The sequence below is a fragment of the Mus caroli genome, unplaced genomic scaffold (genome assembly GCF_978045245.1).
Source record: "Mus caroli unplaced genomic scaffold, Mus_caroli_1 scaffold_8, whole genome shotgun sequence".
NCBI lineage: Eukaryota > Metazoa > Chordata > Mammalia > Rodentia > Muridae > Mus > Mus caroli.
In genome coordinates this window covers 1,306,899-1,327,133 of record NW_028227263.1, presented here as the reverse complement: position 1 = coordinate 1,327,133, position 20,235 = coordinate 1,306,899, and the positions used below count along the sequence as shown (strand labels likewise).

Sequence of the window (20,235 nt, the reverse complement as noted above, 5' to 3'; positions counted from 1 at the left end):
GAAAGAGACAGAAGGGAAGAAAAAAAAAAAGAAAAATTATATTTTTCTGAGTCAGGGCTCAGGTGAGCTCAGGTCCTAAGAGAACCTAGGAACAGCACAGATAACAAGGGTTCTGGGAGGAAAAAAAGTCACATTATCTCATTCTAAGGACAATTATTCCTCCCATTACTTTATCAGGGCAAATGAGCTTTGATTGGCTGGCTGGTTCTACGGTTGGGAGAAGAACAATAGCATCTCTCTACCTGGGGGTAGATTCCATATTTATGGCCAGAAGGAAACAGCTCCCTTTTAATGAGTTCCCAGTGCCTCTCTAAGAATTGGATTTTCAGGATCCGCTCATCTTGTCTCTGGCTGGGCTTCCCAACTCAGTTGTTCCCACTTCCTCTCTGGTGGATAAACTCCTTTTCTGCCTCCCTGCCCTGCCCCCACCCTCCCCTTTCCACAGCCTTCTGCCTGTCTCCTCCTGATTAGCTTTGGCTACTTCCCCTCTACTCTGTGTGACTGGGAGGGACTTGTAGCTCATGAGCGAGACTTCAGGGTTCCCCACATTGCTGCTCCTGGCAGTTGGGTGGCTCTGGAAATGTGAAAGTTGAGGTGTTCCACTTTGGGTGCAGGGGTGTTGATTGTTACTCTTAGAACAGCGGGGGTGGGGGGTGGGGAGCAGGATGCATCCTTAGTGCTGCTGACAGTCTAACTAAGGGCCATCTCTCCCCTTCACTTGATGGGTTTTTCACTGAAGACAGTGGTCAGCGTCTGAGCGACTACTTTGTGATATCTCTGCCTGAGAGCGGCTAAAGAGGAAAATTAACTCATCTTCAAGGAGCACACGAGCCCTGGCAGGTCTGAGCAGTGCCTCCCAGTTCAGTTTCACCTTGGCCATAGCGGAGGCTTCACCACAGCATCAGATGGCTGTTGTTAAGCTTCTACAGCCTGGAAATGTTCTAATTGGAAAAGGGAATCGACAGCCACGATTTCCTTCATTAAATTCTCAGAAGCATGAGCCTGGCCCTTGGACTTCAGCATCATGGAGTTAGCCTGCCTTTCTAGGTCAAGGTCACTAGTTCCCTATAAAGCCCTTGTTTAAAGCTTCAGGTGTTGCCCTAGCCGTGTCTACAGGTCTCAGTATGATTGATGGGCTTTTGCTGAAGACAAAACCCATTTCATTTGGACAGTGGCTTTTGTGACCCAGTCATAGCATGGGTTGACTTTAGGTTGCTGTTTTTCAAAGGTGCAGACTGTGCAGAGTGCAGACAGACAGACATCCAGGGAAAAAAAATTCTCCCCAGTGTACCTTGCCTCAGCTTCCACCAAGCCTGTGCTCACCACAGGTCACCCAAATGCATTGTGCCAGCTGGGGAGACAGTTCAGTTGGTAAAATGCTTGTCTTGCAAGCTCAAGGATCTGAGTTCAATCCCCATCACCACATTGAAGAGCCAGGCATAGTGGTACACTCTTGTAATACCAGCGCTTGATAGGGAATGCCAGGTAGATCCCTGGGGCTCACTGGACAGTCAGCATTGCCCAGTCAGTGAATTCTAGGCTAGTGAGAGGGAAACAAGGTGAATGACACCTGAGAAATGACACCTGAGATTGTCCTCTGGCCTCTGTGCACACATATGCATCTGCACACAAGAACACCTGCATACACATGAACACAGACAGAGCATCATGAAGAAATTCGTGATGATGCAGATGGGTAGTGCGGAGAGGTTTTTGGTGTGAGATGCAGTTCCTTGTCAGGAGTATGTTAGGAGCACAGTGGGAGTGCACGGTCCACAGGCGTGCTGTGGTGTGATCTGTGGCAGGGACTGGGCTTTCAGCTCTGGAGATGGCCCCAGATACCTTAGGACCCCTCCCTGAGTGCTTAGCCTTAGTTCTCCTGGCTCCTCAGGTGTAAGTGGATGATTTAAGTCTCTCTCAGGGTTAACAGAGGTTGAGGAGGCAGTCATCTTAGAGTGTATGTGTAATGGCAGTCTGGGGTTGTTGATCTTTCTGTCCAGGCTGCCCACTGTAACGAGACATATTTATGCAGTGTAGTATTTACTATTCTTCCTCGCTTTGTCTAGACGTTCCCTCACCTCGCTGCAGTCTCATGGAGCAGTCCTTATACTCATCGCAGGCTCCAGACAGACATGGCCACACTCTAGTTGGCTTCATCCACAGTGCTGCTGAAACTCAGAGCACTTGAGGATAGGAAATGAGGGGCAGCTGCCCTTCTGCAGTGGTGGACATGTGATCCCAGCACTGCTGTGTGCCCCGTTGAGGTTCACATGGACTGACAGTGCAGACTTGCCCCTCAGCCTTTACTGTGGGCACATGGCCCTCTGTGGGTTATAGATATTTGCTCCTGAACATCCAGCTATACATGTAACATACATATAGCAATAGGGCAGGTGTGACCTTCTCTGTTCTTGTGGTGTAGCCCTGACCCCAGGACCTCACAATGTGACTGTTTGGAGCTAGGGCTTTCAAGAGGGGATTTGGGTAAATTAAGGTCAAGAGGGTGATTCTGATTCATGTAATTTGAGACCTAATAAGAAGTGAGGATCAGACACAGGATAGCCTGTGAGGACAGGGAGAAGACACCAGCTGTAAGCCAAGGAAACAGGTCTCAGGAGGAGCCGGCACTGAGACTCCATCTGGGACTTCTGATGCTGTGGGAACAAATGGATGCACAGTGAGAGAGCGAAACACACAGGCTGGGGCTTTTCTGGTTGGATTTGATGAAGATCAAGACCCTCTGAACTTTGCAAATACCCTTGCAAATTAGCTTGGGAAACTTTGGCCAATGAACACAGTGTGGAAGATTTGTTCTAGCAGCCTCTCAAGCTCCTGCCCTGCACTGAGTTGAAGACCCAGCATGGCTGTTTTCTCTACCTGTCCACAGTGTATGCTAATGCTGTCTGTGCCTGAATATTTTCAGTTCTTGGCTCACATCTTGCAGAACACTTTCAAATGCATGATCACCAAATGCTGTCGGGGATGTCTGTGACTGGGGTGGTGGTGCTCTGACTGTTCTTTGCATGAAAACACCATTTGTCTTGGATTTGACTTTGACAGTGAAGTTCACTGGTGGAAGTATCAGTGTCCTACACTATTTAGCATTATGAACAGCCCCAGCTCATGCTTGCAGCTCTGTAGGTTTGGGTGGTTATATTACTTACCTTTCTATTGCTCTGGCCTGACCAAAGCAACTTACAGAAGAAAGAGTCTATTTTAGCTTATGGTTCCAGAGGGATCCGAATCTGTGATGGCAGAACGGAGGCTCTTGCACGCGCCCGACTCGCCAGCAAGAATGCTGCAACAGGATCCTTCTGCACACGTTTATTGGGAGAGCTTGATTGCAGAGGTGAAGTGACCCCAAGCCCAGAACTGGTGCTGCTTATATAGGCCTAGGAGAGGCGTGTCTCACACCCGGATTGGTTATGCATGGGTTATGCTTACCACCTCATTTGCATGTCTATATCTGATTGGTTAACTTCTCTCTCATCTGATTGGTTAACTTGTCTCTCATCTGATTGGTTAATTTTGGTTAATTCTCAAAACCTCATCTTGGCAAAAAAACCTTTACTGCCTATGTATGCGTGGTGGCCAGTGCCACCCTGCAACGGCACATGTGGCTTCCCACAGGAGGCATAGCAGCTGATGTTGAAAGCTCAGAGCTCCCATCTTGAATTCCAAGAAGCAGAGGGAATTAACTAGAAATGTAGTGAGTCTTTTAACTCCCAGAGCCCGCCCCCAGTGACATACTTCCTCCAGCAAGGCCACACCTCTAAATCCTTCCCAAACAGTTCTAGCAACTGGGAACTGAGCATTCAAACACACAAGCCACATCATTCTCAGTGATGACCATCACCAGGGTCATCACCAATTACTATTACCCAACCCTCCACCACTATCACCATTATTCCTAATGGATAATTCACCGTTATCTAATTGATATGCCCAGATGTGTGATTCCAAATTCAATAAAGTTGGCAATCGAGATTGAAGGTCAGGGGCAGGTGTTTTACAGATCTGTTGTGAATGACCCCAGTCAGGCTGCCTTATACCACTGAGTTCACATGTCCAAGATCAAAGTGCTATCTGGGATTCCCCAGGATGCCCTGAGGAGCCTCTGTCCCACTCTACAGTTCTAGGCCTTTGTTGGAGAACCTCAGCATTTTTTCCCCTATAGGACCAATCCCACGATAATCCTCCTGAAGCCTCCATCCTATGCACCTCTTGTGAAATCCCCATTTACCATCTCTGCAATGCCACAGTATTGGGTCAGAGTCACACTTCTCCAATGCAGCCTCATCTTAATTGACCACACCTACAAAAACCCCATCTCTAAATATATGTCTGTCTTCTTGAGGGTATATATTGCTTATGGTCACCTGTATCTTTCTGGCTGTCATGTGTGTGGAGTGAGGCCCACTTTACTGAAGAATCAACATGGTAGCCAGTGGCCACTTAGTAGGTCTGCCCAGCAGGTGGATGGCAGACCCAGGCCTTCCTGACCTGTATATTCTAGCTCTTCCCAGAAGGGACTCCATGTGGCACCCCTGGTGCTTTCCAAAGCTGCTGTTTTGTTTCTCAGGGTTGGTTCTTACGCTAGGGAGGCACAGACTGGGAGTCCCTGCTCTGCCCACCAAGTGGCAGTGAGTGCTAGTCTTTGTGTAGCCTACAATGGCAAACAAGTCCTCTGGGAGGCAGCATACAGCCCTGGGCCTGTCTAGGCACTTGCCAGTTGGCAGGTTCTTGTCAGCTGAGGGGAGAGAGAGGCTGATAAAATGCTCTGCAGTGTGACTTGTGAGGGAACCTGAGTTGGGATGTCCCATCTGTGGACTGTAACCCAAATCCCGCAATGATTCCTGAACTGGGAGTGGCGGGGTTATGTGCAGCCCCAGGAGACTATATCTCTTATTGTACTTTTATTATGTCAAGATCATAGAGAGTTCTCACCTAGCCCCGGGTGGATGGAGGGGAGGCCCATGTGCCTCCTCCCTAGAAGGAACAACTGGTTCCACCAGGTCTTATAACCCAGGAAGGTCAGAGGGTCACCCTGAACTCAGCCAGTGACACCCGAGAGGGGCCAACAGGAATGTTCATTCATGCATAGGTGTCAGCTTCCCTGGCTGGGGTTGTAGCCGCTGAACTAGTGTTCAGGGTGAACGGCAGCTGAGCCATTCTGCAGCCATGAGAACCTACTGGTGCTCAGGAACAGGATCCAGCTCTACCCTTAGGCAGGCACACACAGGATCCCCTGTGAAGCACTAATTCCAGCCTCTTTCAGTAATCCCTCGGCTCTTCTGAGCTGTCTCCACAGCAGGGAAGCACATCCCTGCACTCCTGCTATGGCTGAGCACTAGAAACTAATTTTAATCCAAGACAAATGAAAAGTCTTAGTTAGACATGAGCCTGGTAGGGCTTTGCCTTCCCTTGGCTTCCAAGGGAGTGCCATAGAAATCTCCTGGAACACAACTGAGTGTCGCTTTTCCAGTTCTTAGAGGCAGGGATGCATCTTTAGCAGTGTGGGCGATGGAGGCCCTGCTGATGCTGTTTAACCTTTTAAGAAATTACCTCTTGCAGTAATTGGCTTGATGTTCCCCAACCCTGCTCAAATAGTTTCTCCTGATTGCCACCCCTCACGCTTCAAGTACAGGTTGGGTTTTGGTTTTTCCATTTCTACATAGGTGTACATGGTGTGAATATACATATGCATATTTGGCTACATGATGTCTACAGTGGGTGTCTAGAATCATCCTTCACTACTCTTACACCTGTTCGCTGAGGCAGGGTTTAAGGCTCTATCAGTCGAACCCAGAGCTTGCCCTTACATCTGGTGCCATCAGCCAGCTCTGCTGGATGCACTGTCCCTGCCTTCCAAGGCTGGAATTACAGATGCCACACCCACCTGGCATTTCTATGAGTTCTAGGGATTTGAACTCCAATTCTCACACTTGCACACAAGCACTTTTAACCATAGAGCTTTGTCACTAGCTGTTTAGTGCATACGGTTCAGAGACAGTGCTGGTGATATGAAGGCTCTAGTCTCTCAGGTTTCCCATGGTGAACTCCTGAGGCAAGGTGTCAGAGTTGCCAGAGAGCAAGCCGTGGACACCTCAAGTGGCACTGTCCCACAGTCAGCTGCTGCACCAGGGGTTCCATGTAGTGGATTGAGAATCATTCACAAGACTCATTTTCTATCTTCATCAGGAGAGAGTGTGATTTTTACACAGGGGTACACTGGATCTATTAGGTGTTACAACCAAATAGGAAATCATGCACTATATCCAACCATGTGTCCCAGGGCAGCTGTAAATGCCTCAAACAAGAGAGATTTCTTTTTCTAACTCAATCACATAGTTCTCAAACATGAACTTTGTAGATGGCAATGTTGTACTCCAAATAAAATGCACTTGAGAGGACTTTTTAAAAACATGTCGTCATTGCATGTGAGGAACCTGAGTGTCCATAAGTCTGAAGGTTCAGAGGGGGTTCTGTAACCCCTAGGATGTCTTAGGGACAGCTGTATTTAACTATGACTCCCAGTGTATGCCCCCGCCACAGTGCACTTGTGCACTCTGGTGTGCACATATAAGCATATGAGAATCTTGGTTTCGGTCCCTAGGCTGGCTGGTCAGGTATTCTCAGGGTTTAGCTTGTCTCTCCCTCCCTAAGGCTGAGGGTTCTGGGGCTCAAGCTCACGTCCCATGGTCCCATGGTTAGAGGGCAGGCACTTCATTGATTCCCAGCCTGGACTGAGTTCTTTTGCTTTCCCCAGCCTTTTTGTTTGAGAGACAAAGGTAAACTTTACTTTGTAGTTAGTAAGCCATATCTCTTGGCTTCTGTGTTCTCAACACGTAGCAGTGGGGCAGAGGGGACAGGAACAGAAGGAACAGGAATCCTTTGATCCTGTGCCCAGGTTAGTAGCTCTGATGACCTTTGGCATCCTGACTCCTGTCTCTGTTCTTCCTGCAGAAGTGCATTCGATTTAACCCAGACGCCACCGTGTGGGTGGCCAAGCAGCGGATACTGTGCACGCTGAATCAAGGCCTGAAGGATGTACTCAACTATGGGCTCTTTCAGCCCGCCAGCAATGGGCGTGACGGCAAGTTCCTGGATGAGGAACGGCTCCTGCGGGAATACCCACAGCCCATGGGCCCGGGTGTGCCTTCCTTGGAGGTAACTAGCCATGTGTGAGTGTGTGAGGGAGGGATGGTTTTGTGCAGCCTGGGTGCCACCGAGGGCAGCGTTTTAACCAGGCTCCTGCTGGTTTGCAATTAGAAAATTACCCACCCTGCAGGTAAAGTCTGGCTCCTCTGGACCTTCCCTATTAGGCATGTTGTGACAGGTACCCAGTGGTCCTTCTTGGTGGCTTTGGGAATTTGGATCAGTGTCGTGATTAGTTAAAGACAAGGTGAGAGCTGAGTTTATGGTGGCATCTGGATGTGGTCTGGGGCAGGATGCAGGGCTAAAGCATTGTAGTCTAGCTGCAGGCACAGACATCTTCCAATTCCATCCAGAAGCTACAAGCTGAGCTTATAAGATATACACTCCCCAGGCAATCCCGTCAATCCAGTTCTTCAGGACTGACTTGTTTTGACACTTAAAAATCAAGAAAGTTCCCATCTGAGTCATACCTGTGGCATACCTGTGGACTTGTCATCTTGTGTGGGGCAGAGGGAGAACAGAACAAAGTTGTCTCTTTCAGATAGTACGGGGTTGGTGATGGTGCTAGAGATGGTGCTCTCAGTGGTTGAGAGCAACTGTTGCTCTTCCAAAGGACCCAAGTTCATATTCCAGCATCTAAATACACACACAAACACACACACATACACACACACACACACGCACACACACTCGCACATGCACACACACATATGCACATGCATGTATTTATACACACATATACATAGACACACACATGCACACACATGTATACACATATACACACATATTCATAGACATAGACACAAACATGCATATATGCACATACATGTACATATACACATATACATAGACACACATATATGCATACACATGTACACACATATATACACATACACACATACATATATACATACACACATATACACACAGATTGCTTTGTGGTTTAGAGCATTTGTTGCTGTTGCAAAGGAACTGGGCTCAATTCCCAGCACTTGGTAGCTTACTACCATCTTTAACTCTAGTTCCAGGAGATCTAATGCCCTCTTCTGGCCTCTATATTTAACAGTCACATATATGGTATACTGATATATAGGCAGGCAAAACACAAGTAGACACAAAATAATATTGAGACAGCATTTATGTATGCTTCAAATATGTGAAGTACCCACAGAAGCTACATCTATGTATGCTATGACATCATCAGATCCTCTGCAACTGGAATTACGGATGGTTGTGAGCCAGTGCATGGGGTACTAGGAACAGAACCAGGGTCCTCTGGAAGAACAGCTCTTGCTCCTAAGCAAAAGCCCTCGCTCCAACTTCCTAAGTTAAAAAAAAAAGTCAAAAAAGGGAAAATAATACAAGGTCAGATTTCAGTTGGGGGACTAGCGTATGCCTCCACCTGGAATGTTCCCTTGTTCCTATGTTCCCGCCCTTTATTCCTGGGAGTGTGACAGTCTCAGGAGAAGATCAGGAAGGAGACACAAAGTGACCTGGATTCAGAAAGGTCATTCTACTCTGGGGCCTTTGGGTGTTGTTGTCCTTATGAGACAAATAAGGAAACTGAGGCTGAGGTGGGAAAGTGACCAGTTCAGAGTCAATCAACAAATAGAAGACCTCAGGTTTCCCCTCAAAATCTCCATCATGCACCTGCCCTTAATGTTATTCGAGAACCTTTTGTAGTGCCTCGAACAGTCAGCTACACAAAGGCCTGGGTGTGTGGGAGGAGAGGGGTGTGTGGTAAAGCTGACCACTGGGTCACCACTTGCCCGGGAGTGTTGCCATTAACGCCAAGTCCATTCCCCCACTCTGCAATGAAATTTCCAATCCCAAGTAAGCAGTACTGTCCTGAGGGGCCAGCGGGGACTTGAGTCCTGGGCAGGGGGATAAAGGGATGGCTCATGCAGCTCTGACAGAGGAGAGTGACAGGGAAGAAAAATGTCACTTCCACAGCGCCCTCCAGACAAGCTCAGGGCAGGTAGATTCCCACAGACCATGAGCCAGCAGGATGAAATCATGAACTCTGGTGTGTCAGGCCATCTTATTCTCTGTACTGAGGACTGGCTTCTATAGCTGAGAGCCTTCCCTGTGTCCAGATGGTTGACAGATGGTGGGACTCTTAAGGGGATGGGCTGTGCAGTATGGACACCAGTGTCTAGGTTAAACCTGAGGTTATTTGGCCTTTGCCCTGATCGCTTTTCCTTTGAGCATCCGTGTCTGGCATTTAGTCATCGGCCACCTTTTTCTTGTTTCCATGGCAGTTTCGCTACAAGAAGCGAGTGTACAAGCAGTCCAACCTGGATGAGAAGCAGCTGGCCAGGCTCCACACAAAGGTATGGGGTGTGTGTGGGGATAACGCTTTCTCCACTCATCAGGTCACCTCTAATCTTGTTGTGTTGTCTCTGGAGGGCTCACTCTCCTGAGAGTGGCCCCTGTGTACCCTGTGGGAAGAGGCCAGACTGGGGCATACAGGATGCCTCACCATGCACTTTGCTGGAGACCCAGCAAGATAGCAGGCAGCAAGGTGTCCAGGGAAGCTGGTGGAGGTTGAACAGGGGATTGCTGTTCCCCTGGTGACCAAGGGAGGTTAAAAGGCAGCAGGAGTGGCATTGTGGGATTTGGCTATGTGGTGAGGTTGAGGGATGCCTGCTAAGCACCGTCTCTGGTTGCTGTTGCTGCCGAATCAGAACAGACCTTATAAAGGCAGGAAGTTTTGGTATAATGGGAGAAGAGTTCTGTGCTAGCTGGAGGGCTCTGTGCACACTGAAGGCATGAAGAGTCCCTGTGTCACACTCCAGAAATGCCAGTGAGGCCCTGGGAGCCAGGAGCATGCCTGTAGCAGGAGACAGAGATCCTGAGGAATGTGGGTGGAGCCTTGAGGACATGGGGTGGACACTGCCTCTCCTTAGGCACCCCGAGGTGCCTGGTGCTGGCCGGTGAGCTTTCCTGCTACAGGGAGTGCAGCCGGGGCTTTCACAACATGCAAGTTCCTTGTGTCTCAGATGGAGTGGGGTTGTCACTGTGAGTTTCATTCTTGTCTTTGGTTAATTTTTTTTAAATTAAGTTAGTTCTTTGACAGCCTCATACTGTATGGTCCATACTGTATAAAAGCATTTTGATTGATCTATAATTCTCTTACCTCCCTCTCATCCCTATCAGTCCTCATACTTCCCATCACTCTTGTTCCACCAAAGCCAAAGACTCCTCAGTTTTCTTAATGTATCCGCAAGTAGTTCAGCTGTGAGGGGTAGGTCAGAGCCCCTCATCCATCCACGCCTGAGTGCTGATGGACCCACTCTTGTGCAGACCCAGTGCAGGGAGGGGTCCACAGCTGCTGAGTTCAAGGCTGCAATGTCTGTAGTTTGCCAGGAGATGGCACTGTGCAGCTCTTCTCCCTTTCTTCCAGCTCTTGTGGTCTTTCCTCCCTTTCTTCCTTAATGTTCTCGGAGCCTTAGAGGGGATAGTCTCAATGTCTCAATTCAGGCTGGGTAGTCACAGGTTACTTATTGTCAGTGCCTGTGCAACCATGAGGCTCTGCAAATACTAGGAAGAGAGGTTTCTCTGATTTGGGCCAAGAGTAACGTTGTTTAGGGAGTAAGCAGATATTTAGTAGGCAGCTTGGCACCATGTCAATTTAGTGTTTCCTCACAAGGGCCTGTGACTTTCCCTACCATGCGTTTTTTGGACCCAGTTTATAGCACTGGGTTTGGATTCGTGCTGTGGAGCGGGCCTCAAAGGCAGTCAGGGAGTGGTTGGCTATCCCCATAACTATTCCACTGCTATTATGCTATTGCCTAGCAGGTTGCTATCATGGATTGTAGGATTTACAGCTGGGCAAGACCATTGGTGCCTTATCTCCCGCAAGATAGGGCTATTTCACAACTTCTTAGAATTACGAAAGCTAGCCGCCCATGGGGAAGTGTCCAGCTCAGGTCCATTTTGAGTTCTCTATATCATGAAATAAGCTGTGCCCTGTCCTCAGCTCTAGGTCTCATTATCTAGTTCTCATGAGCAACCCAGACAGACAGGAACAGCCTGTGCTGTTTTAGGGGCCTCTGTGGCCTTTCTGACCAACATAGTTTTATGTTTTGTGCATAAGTTATCCAGAGGTGACTGGCAGCTGCCCTTGGTCCCCTGCCTTTTGGTATACCACCACTTTCCTTGACACTGTGACACCTCAGCCATGTCCTGGCCAAGTATGGTCCAGGCTCTCCTTATTTTTATTATTATTATTGTTATTTAATGTGTAGGCATAAATACTTGTGGCTTTAAAGAAAGATGTCAATGATGTTTGGGTGGGAGTCTAACCAATGGCAGGTATGTGGATGTCCCAGGAACATTATCAGGCTAAAAATCACAGGTGTTCCTGTCCTATGTTGAGAATCTACGGATCAGGATGAGGGTGGGGCCCAAGAGAGATGCTGGGCTCTTTCTGATCCTGTGCTGAGCTGCCTGCTAAAGACGGATGCTATAACTTCTTCTAAGCAGGAAGGCTTGGGAGGCTCAGGTCCTGCGGCTAACCCATGTGACCTTTATCCTGGACTAGGTGTCTCTGAGGGCAGGTGTTACTGTTTCGATCTGGAACTAATGGGGTGGGGTTCAGCAGTCTCCTCTTTACAGATGAGACCCTCAGCCTCAGCCTCAGCCTTCCTCTAGGAATGGAGTGGAAGGTCTGAGTGAGTCCCGAGACTATCAGTTGTCACCCTGTTACAGCGATCTGTTCTCTTTCCACATGAGAGTATCTCTTGCCCACAATATGGTAGAACCCACTTCTGCAGCTATCATAACCACTGGATTTCCCACAGCTCCAAGGCCCTTGACTCTCTGACAGCACAACTTGAATTTGGACTTCTGGGTGCCCAGGTTATAGCTGTCAGAAGTGAACTCTCTGGGACCTCTTCAGGTGATTATGAACTCCACTCATCAGGATTCCACCCTGGTGACCCAGAAACCCCTAGTGTCATTATGTAGGAATTACAGTCCATTATGAGAATTCTGGAGGAGGAACAGACATTGAGAGGTTAGTACAAAAATGGCAAACAGCTAGGGTTCTGAGACATTCCTCCAGGACAAGCCCATGGTGTTGGCTGTGTGCTGACCTCACATGTGGCCTCCTGCCTGTGAGGCCTCTTTTGGGGGGGGGGGGGTCAGCAGTGCTCTGTGCAGAGGAGGCCAGTGCCTCCTAGTGGACAATCTTCTTAGTCTATAAAGATCTTCCCTCCCTCCATCCCTTCCTCCTCTCCCATCTACTCTTTCCTTTCCTTTCCTTTCCTTTCCTTTCCTTTCCTTTCCTTTCCTTTCCTTTCCTTTCCTTTCCTTTCCTTTCCTTTCCTTTCCTTTCCTTTCCTTTTTTTCCAGTATGAGCTCATGTAGTCCAACTAGCTTTGAAACCATTATGTAGCTAAGGATGACCTTGAACCACCAATCTTCCCGGCTCCATCAGGAGCGGGGAGTTGCAGCAAGCTCAGGGCGTCATTCATGCCAGGCAAGTTCTCTGCCCACTGAGCTTCACCCCTGCCCCTGTAAATACATTTTTCACAAAGACACTTCTGTCTTGTTCGTTTCGTCTCCAGACCAATCTGAAGAAGTTTATGGACCACACTCAGCATCGTTCAGTGGAGAAGCTGGCCAAGCTGCTGGACAGAGGCCTGGATCCCAATTTCCATGACCTGGAGACTGGAGGTAGGTGTTCATGAAGGGGGTCTTTTCTGTATACTCTAGCGGGTAAAGCATTTGTCTATTCCTTGGTTCAGGTTACTCTGCATCATTCATCTTCCATGCTTGGCTTGGTTTTACCTGGGCTTTGCCGTGGCTCCTTGTCTTAGGGTTTCTACTGCTGTGATGAAACACCATGACCAAAGCAACTTGGGGAGGAACGGGTTTTTTCAGCTTAGGCTTCCACATCATGTTCATCATCAAAGGAAGCCAGGACAGAAACTTAAGCAGAGCAGGAACCTGGAGGCAGGAGCTGATGCAGAGGCCACAGTTACTGGCTTGCTCCCTATGGCTTGCTCAGCCCAGGACCACAAGCCCAGGGAAGTCACCACTCACCATTGGCTGGGCCCTCTCCCTCGTCAATCACTAAATAAGAAAATGCCCTATGGATAGAACTCATGGAACGTCTTCTCAGTTGAGATTCCCTCCTTGCAGATAACTCTAGCTTGTATCAACTTGACATAAAATTAGCTTCTATGCTCCCTAGGCATGTAACTTCTGATATGAAGGCCTGTATTTTTCTCCCTGCTGTTGCCTCTGGCTCAGTACATGTACACAGTAGGTGCTCCTTGCATAGGTGCTAGAAAATAAGAAAGTGAATAGATGCCATACATGTGTGGGGCCATTGTCTGCTGACTGGGGGCCTTCTGCGAGCCCCTGGGGTGCATGTGCTAAGCAGCCAGCACTGTAGCATGCTTGGGTTTTTCCCTCTGCCTGGGTGCAGGCTTCCTCACAGACAGGCAGCTGCATGCACATATCTTGTGCTCCCTGTGGGTGTTGAGTTCCTTAGGCTTGAAATACCCTTGGGAGAAAGCTGCACTGGTTGGGGAGGGGGCTCTTGGCCCTGCACTGCTAACACCTGGTCTGACTGTTCTCTGCTGTGGGCTAGGTCTAGGGTGTGTGGGGTGCTGCTGAGTCCCCCACTAGATGTCAGTAGGGCAATCCAGAGTGCCTTCCCTTGTTGCTAGTATCTTCTGCTTTTACTGGGTAGAGCTTAACAGCAACCCAGGTGAACACTGGCCAAGGGCTGATATGATGGCCAAGGATGGCAGGCAGAGATCCAGGGACTCTCCCCAGCAGCTTGGATCTGCTTGGTCTGGTATGTGATCTTGGGTCAGGAGAGACTTGACCTTAGCATTGGGGTCCTTTTTCCTGCCTTCTTTTCTTCTCTCCCTCCCTCTCCTCCCAGGATACCCCAGGTCCACTGCTAGCTCCCACATGGATTCCTGTCACACCTCGAAATTAATATGTGCACAAGATATGGAGGTGTCTTTTAAAGTGTGGATCTTGTCTGTCATTTGGGGCAGCCTGGCTGACCTGTCAAGCTGAGGTGGGCCCCACTGCGTACTGATCTTGCTGGCATAACCTAGTCTGAGCCCTGATGCAGGCTGGGTTGCCTCTTTGCTCCTGCACTTCTTTGGGTTTAATTGTAAGCAGCATGAGAACTGGGAGAGGGCTCGTTTCTGAGGATGGTGGTGACATCGAACATATCAGGAGAGATTAGGTGTCCTGGTGAGGGGGATGTGAGAGGAGGTCCTGACCAGAATAAGCAGGCACCAGCCCAAGGAAGAAGCCCCCTGAGGGAAGAAAGTGATATTTCTGTGCCTTGTGGTGACTAGGTGCCTCCTGTGGCCTCAGGGCTCCTGACTTTGTATGTCTGATCCCTGCTTTCCTCATGGCTCTACATTGATGCTCCCATGTATTGATCTTGGGCTAGCTCTGGCTTGTCCCATTCAATGACATACAGCCCCTGTACTCTTGGTATGGAAATGAAGTGTAGCCAGGAATGACACATGTCCACAACCCCAGCACTCAGAAAGCTAAGACAGGAGGATTGCAAGTTCACTTCCAGCTTGGGCCACATAGCAAGACCCTGTCTCAGATTTAAAGGTAAAAAAAGGACTATGGGTGTAGTTCAGTGGTAGAGCCCTTTTAGGTTCTTTCCCCATCACACATACACATACACACACACACACACACACACACACACAAAGAGGGAAAAGGTCTATGGGCCTGTGAGTTCCCAAGGAGCCTTCAAATCTCCACAGATGACCTTCATCCAGGCCCGTGGCTCTGTCCTCAAGGTCTGTGGCCTGTATTTTCTTCTAATCATGAGTCAGTGGCCTTGGTGGTAAGCCACTCAGGTCTGGCTCTCTCTCCTTGTTTCATGGTGACTGTTTCTTGAAGATTCTATAAGGGACCAGACCAGGTAGTATGAGCCTCTCACCTTGCCTTGTTCAGTAGAACAGGCTAGTGTCCGCAGTGGGAGTTTTCTTCCTGATGGGAGCTGTGGCTCCTTTGTTCCCATCCCTTTTTACTTCAGGGTCTTTGGTTCTGAGGTTTGAAGCAGCTGTCATCCTGGAGCAGACCCCAGTTGACACTGACAGTTTTGAAGCAGAGGTGTACATGTGGTGGCCTCTCTTAGCCCCATCTGGAGCTAGAACAGAGGTAGTAATGATGGGCAAGGAGCTGGCTCTTAGAGAAATTCCAAGAGATTCTGCCCTCTCAGCTCCTGCTATGAGGGACCTGGAAGCTCAGAGTATGGATTCCACACGTGATGATTATTCTGTGTTCTCTGAAATGCAGCCAGTGTTCAGTGAAACACACTGATCTAGCTAACCAGGGATTGACAAAGAAAGCCAAAGAATATGTCTGTCCTCTCTCCTGTCATTGCCCTGTAAGAAACAGGCTGTGGTATCTATAGACCTCTTAATGGAATCCATTGGTCTTAGAATAATATAGAGATGATTAAAAGTCAAATATAACATAGCTTTATAGAAGGAGTTTGTGGTGGTGCTCGCCTTTAATCTCAGCACTTGGGAGGCAGAGGCAGAGGCAGAGGCAGAGGCAGAGGCAGAGGCAGAGGCAGAGGCAGAGGCAGAGGCAGAGGCAGAGGCAGAGGCAGAGGCAGAGGCAGAGGCAGAGGCAGAGGCAGAGGCAGAGGCATATGGAGCTCTGTGAGTTTGAGGCTAGCCTGAACTACAAAGTAAGTTCCAGGATTGTCAAGGCTATACAGTAAAACCCTGTCTGGAGAGGAGGGATGGGATAGGAGGCTTCTAGGTGTCCCAAGGCCCCTAGACTTTGTCCTCCATGGGCACTGAGAGACAGCTGTGTAACTGTGGCTACAACGTAGGCTGTTAGCTGATTAAAATGAGCGAACGCTGGAGAGAAGCAACGGGAATGCTAAGCCGGTCCTGATACAGCACTCCTGGTCAAGGGTGGCTGTTCTGGAGTCATCAGCAAAGGCAGGCCTAGCCAGATGTGGCTGCAGAGCACAGCAGACATATGGGGTTAGAGAGGGACATACCATTCTAGAAACCCTTTCCTACCGTACCCATGGAGGGCTTGGGGTTTTTTAGGGTGCTTGACAGAAATTATTTGTAATTTTGTTGTTTGTTATAGGTGTGTGTGTGTGTGTGTAGGGCAGAGGGCAACATTGTATTTCTCTAGAGCTGTCCATGTTCCCTTTCTTTGAGACAGGGTCTCTCAGTGTCTCACTGGCCTGGTGCTCTCAAGCTAGGTTAGGTAGGCTAGCCGGCTGGTGAGCCCCAGGATTCCATCTGTGACTGCGTCCCCTGCACCGGGGGTATAAGTGGATACCCCATGCCTGGCTTTTTATATAGGTTCAGGGGATCTGAACTCAATTCCTTAGGCATGCACAGAAAACACTTTAGCAACGGAGCCATCTAACGCCCCAGCTCCACTCTTGTTTCCAGATGGGTGCTTGCCTCCTCTAGCTCTAACAGACTTTGGCTATTCCTTTCACATTTTAGAAGCTCCAAGCTGGGTTTGGTGACTTTCTGAGTCACCCTCTGAATAGCAGACTCGCTGCACACCAGATACCCTATGGAGAGTCAAACTCAGCTTCCTTCTGAAGGCCAAGGCATGCCACCAGTCTCGGCCTCAGCTCTGCATCTCAGACTCAGCTGCACTGGGGATCTGTAGCTGAGACAGCAATCATTCTGGGTTCACTGATGTGCAAGTGACATGGGGATCCTGGTGGGGTGACCTGCCACTTAAAGCCACATGGTCTGTCAACAATAGTAGATGTCCATAGCTGCTGGAAATGCCAATCTCATTAAATAATATAAAGAGAAAACTTGTCCTAGTGGAGGGGTCCTTGGGTTACTCTCTGCCATGGTGGGACTCCTGGGATGTCAGATGGATGACAGCTCCAAGCCCTGGAGAGGCAGTCACAGTGACAGCCCTGGGGGACTTAGTCCATCTCTTTCCCACTCTGGGTTCCTGAGCTTTGAAGTTTGCTCAGATGAGAGAAAGGCATCTGATTAATGAACCAGAAACTTGCTTTACCTCCAAAACCTCCGAGAAAGGCTTGGAATAGCACAGTCCCCTGCCTGGCTGCTCCTGCAGAGCCATTTTGCTCATCTGGACTCACTTCTAAGACCTGGTCACCACTGGTCCTAGTCTGCTTTCTGTTCACTGTGATAAGCATAGTGACCAAAAACAGCTGGGGGAGGAAAGGGTTTATTGCAGCCTACAGTTGAAGTCTATTGTGAAGGGAAGTCAGGACAGGGATGCCAGGTAGGGGGACCTTGGCGTGGGAACTGAAGCAGAAGCCATGGAGGAGTGCTGCTTACCGTCTTGCTCCCTGTGGGTTGCTCAGCCTGCCTATGGACCCAGCCCAAGGTGTGACATCTCCCACAGTGGTGAGGACCCTCCCATATCAATAATTCACCAAGAAAATGTGCCACAGGCTTGCCCAGAGGCCAGTCTGATGGAAACATTTTCTCAGTTGAGGTTCCCTCTTCCTAGCCGACTCTAGCTTATGTCAAGTTGACAAAAACCCCAGGCAGCACACCAAACGAGAGGTTCCGGGCAGTGATGCTCCGGAGCTGTCAGTGGGGGTGGGGCTGCTTCTAGCTAAGTTCTTTATCATCCTTGAGAGGCGCTGTTTCCACCCACATATGGCTGTGGTGGGCTCCTGGGGAGCCCGGTCCAGCTCCCACACGGCCCAATTAGGAGCTTTTGTGGACATTCTGTTTCCCCTTACTTGGAGCTCTGTGACTTGGGGAGTGGAGGGGCCTGTCTGATGACTTATGGTCTGTCTGTCACACAATGAATCACAGTGCATGATCGATACCCCAGGAATTGCTGTGTCTGGAGGGAGGGAGCAGGGTTCTGAGACCTCATAAACATGAGTCTGCAGACAATGAGAGAGATGTGCAAATGAAGGCAGCCTGCCGCCAGTTCATAAATACTCCCCCCTCCAGTGAGTCGGGTGCGTCTGGTTGGTCCTTGGAGTTCTAATAAAGAGGCCTATTGTTAGGCGAGAACTCGGATGTGGTACCTAGTTATTTTGCAATCCTTCTTTATGCACCTGCTCCCATAGGAGCATGGGAAGCTCATGAGCTAGAAGATAAGGTTCATCAAATATGGAAGGTGAACCACGAAAGGCAGTCTTGGAAGGAAATGAGCCTGGGATTGGGTCTAGGGTCCATAAAGAACCAGTTTTAGGGGCACAGGAAAATCCCACTGGGCAACTGGGATATATCTCAGAGCCAGAGCATACAGAGCCTGTATGCCCGAGGTCTTGGGTTCCAATCCAACAACAACAAACAAGAAACGGATGTGGTGGCATACACTTTGCAATTCCAACACTCAGGGTGGGAGGCAAGAGGATCCGGAGTTCAAGGCCATCCTTAGCTACATAGCAAGTTGGAAACTAGCCTAGGATACATGAGACCATGTCTCAAAATAATTGATTAATTAAGTCTAGCCCTGAGTGTGGACATTCCCACATGCTCCTGCACCAGTCTCTCTGTCACTAACAGTCAAAACTGGTATACTGTGTTTGTCACAACTGAGGCTCAGGGGTTACACTAGGGCTACTCTTGGGGGGGATGTCACAGATTCTGTGGGGTTTGTCAAACATGTGACTCCTGTACCCACCATCCAGCATAATCGGGGACCCCATCACTGTCTACACACCCCACGTGCTTGGCTGTCTTCTCCTCTTAGCCACAGTCACCTGTGTCCCTGTTGTCACCTCCTTTCCTACAATGTCACTGTGGGAACTGGGCAGTATGTTGCAGCCATACCAGCTTCATTCATCCAGTGGCCTGTGCCCAAGTTCCATCAGTGTCTGTTTGTGTCTCTTTAACAACATATTTACTTAATTGTGTGTTGGGAGAGTATGTGCACTGTGAACATATGTGGAGGTCAGAGGAACTCGTGGAGTCATTTCTCGACTTTCACTTTTATGTGGGGGTCTGGGGATTGAACTCAGATTCTCAGGTTTTCTCTGCAAGCACTTTACCTACTGAGCCATCTCAGTTGGCCCAGATGAATTCTTCAGAGTTCTAAATAACATTCTTCCCTTTCAGCAGGTTTCTTTTTAATTTTTAATAAAATATTTATTGACTTAGAATAGAAAAATGATTCCATGCAATCTTTAACAATTATGAACATAGGTTTTCCTTTCCTCTTTCTTTTTATTTTTACATTTTTCAGATAGTTCAGGCTGACCTTAGACGCAAAGCAATCCTCCTTCCTCAACTTCTCAGAGTGCTCAGAGAAATAGGTCTATGCTACCATACTCAGCTTAGACATATATTTTCAGCTTTCTTGTGTCAACTCCTAGAGCATGAGTGTGGCTGGGTAGAATGTGCTTGATTAAAAAAAATAACTATAATTATTCCAGGTATATGGCTGTTTTGCCTGCCTGCATGTCTGTGTATCACATTGTACAGTGCCAGTGGTGGCTAAAAGAGGTCATCAGATCTGGAACAGGAGTTACAGACCGTTATAAACCTTCACTCGAGTCTTAGAATTTCTACTGCTGTGATAAAACACCATGACCAAAATGCAAGTTTGAGAGGAAAGGGTTTATGTAGCTTACACTTCCACATCACTGGTTATTATCGAAGGAGTTCAGGACAGGAACTCAAGCAGGGCAGGGACCTGGAGGCAGGAGCTGACACAGAAGCTGTGGAAGAGTGCTTCTTACTGACTTGTTCCCCATGACTTGCTTCATAATAGAAGCCTGGACCACCAGCCCAGGGATGGCACCATCCCATCAATCACTAATTAAGAAAATGCCCTCCAGGCTTGTCTACAGCCTGATCTTACAGAGGCATTTTCTTAATTGAGGCTTCTTCTCTTTAAATGACGAACTCATATCAACAGTTGACATAAAACTGTTCCATACAAAGTGGTTGCTGGGCATTGAACCCAAGCTCTCTAGAAGGGCAGTCAGTGCTCTTAAAGTGCTTAGTCACCTTTCTAGCCACATTGTGCTTTGTTTTGTAAAAGACACCCTAGGTGGCTGCACCCAGTCTCATTTGTGTCAGTGATGAGGGAGCAGGGCCCTCTGTCCTCAAGGGTTAAGGGCTCAGCGTTTTG

General features: G+C 48.7%; 1 protein-coding gene across 3 annotated transcripts in view; it reads left to right on the top strand.

Moving 5' to 3' along the window:
* Shank2 (SH3 and multiple ankyrin repeat domains 2) overlaps positions 1 to 20,235 on the top strand; it is a 453,640-nt gene that overhangs the window by 67,960 nt on the left and 365,445 nt on the right. For all 3 annotated transcript variants that reach the window (XM_085841131.1, XM_085841128.1, XM_085841127.1), the window contains exons 4-6: positions 6,967 to 7,170; positions 9,420 to 9,491; positions 12,732 to 12,840. In XM_085841131.1, the coding sequence (XP_085697257.1) occupies positions 6,967 to 7,170; positions 9,420 to 9,491; positions 12,732 to 12,840 (385 nt within the window). The remainder of the gene's footprint in view (positions 1 to 6,966; positions 7,171 to 9,419; positions 9,492 to 12,731; positions 12,841 to 20,235) is intronic.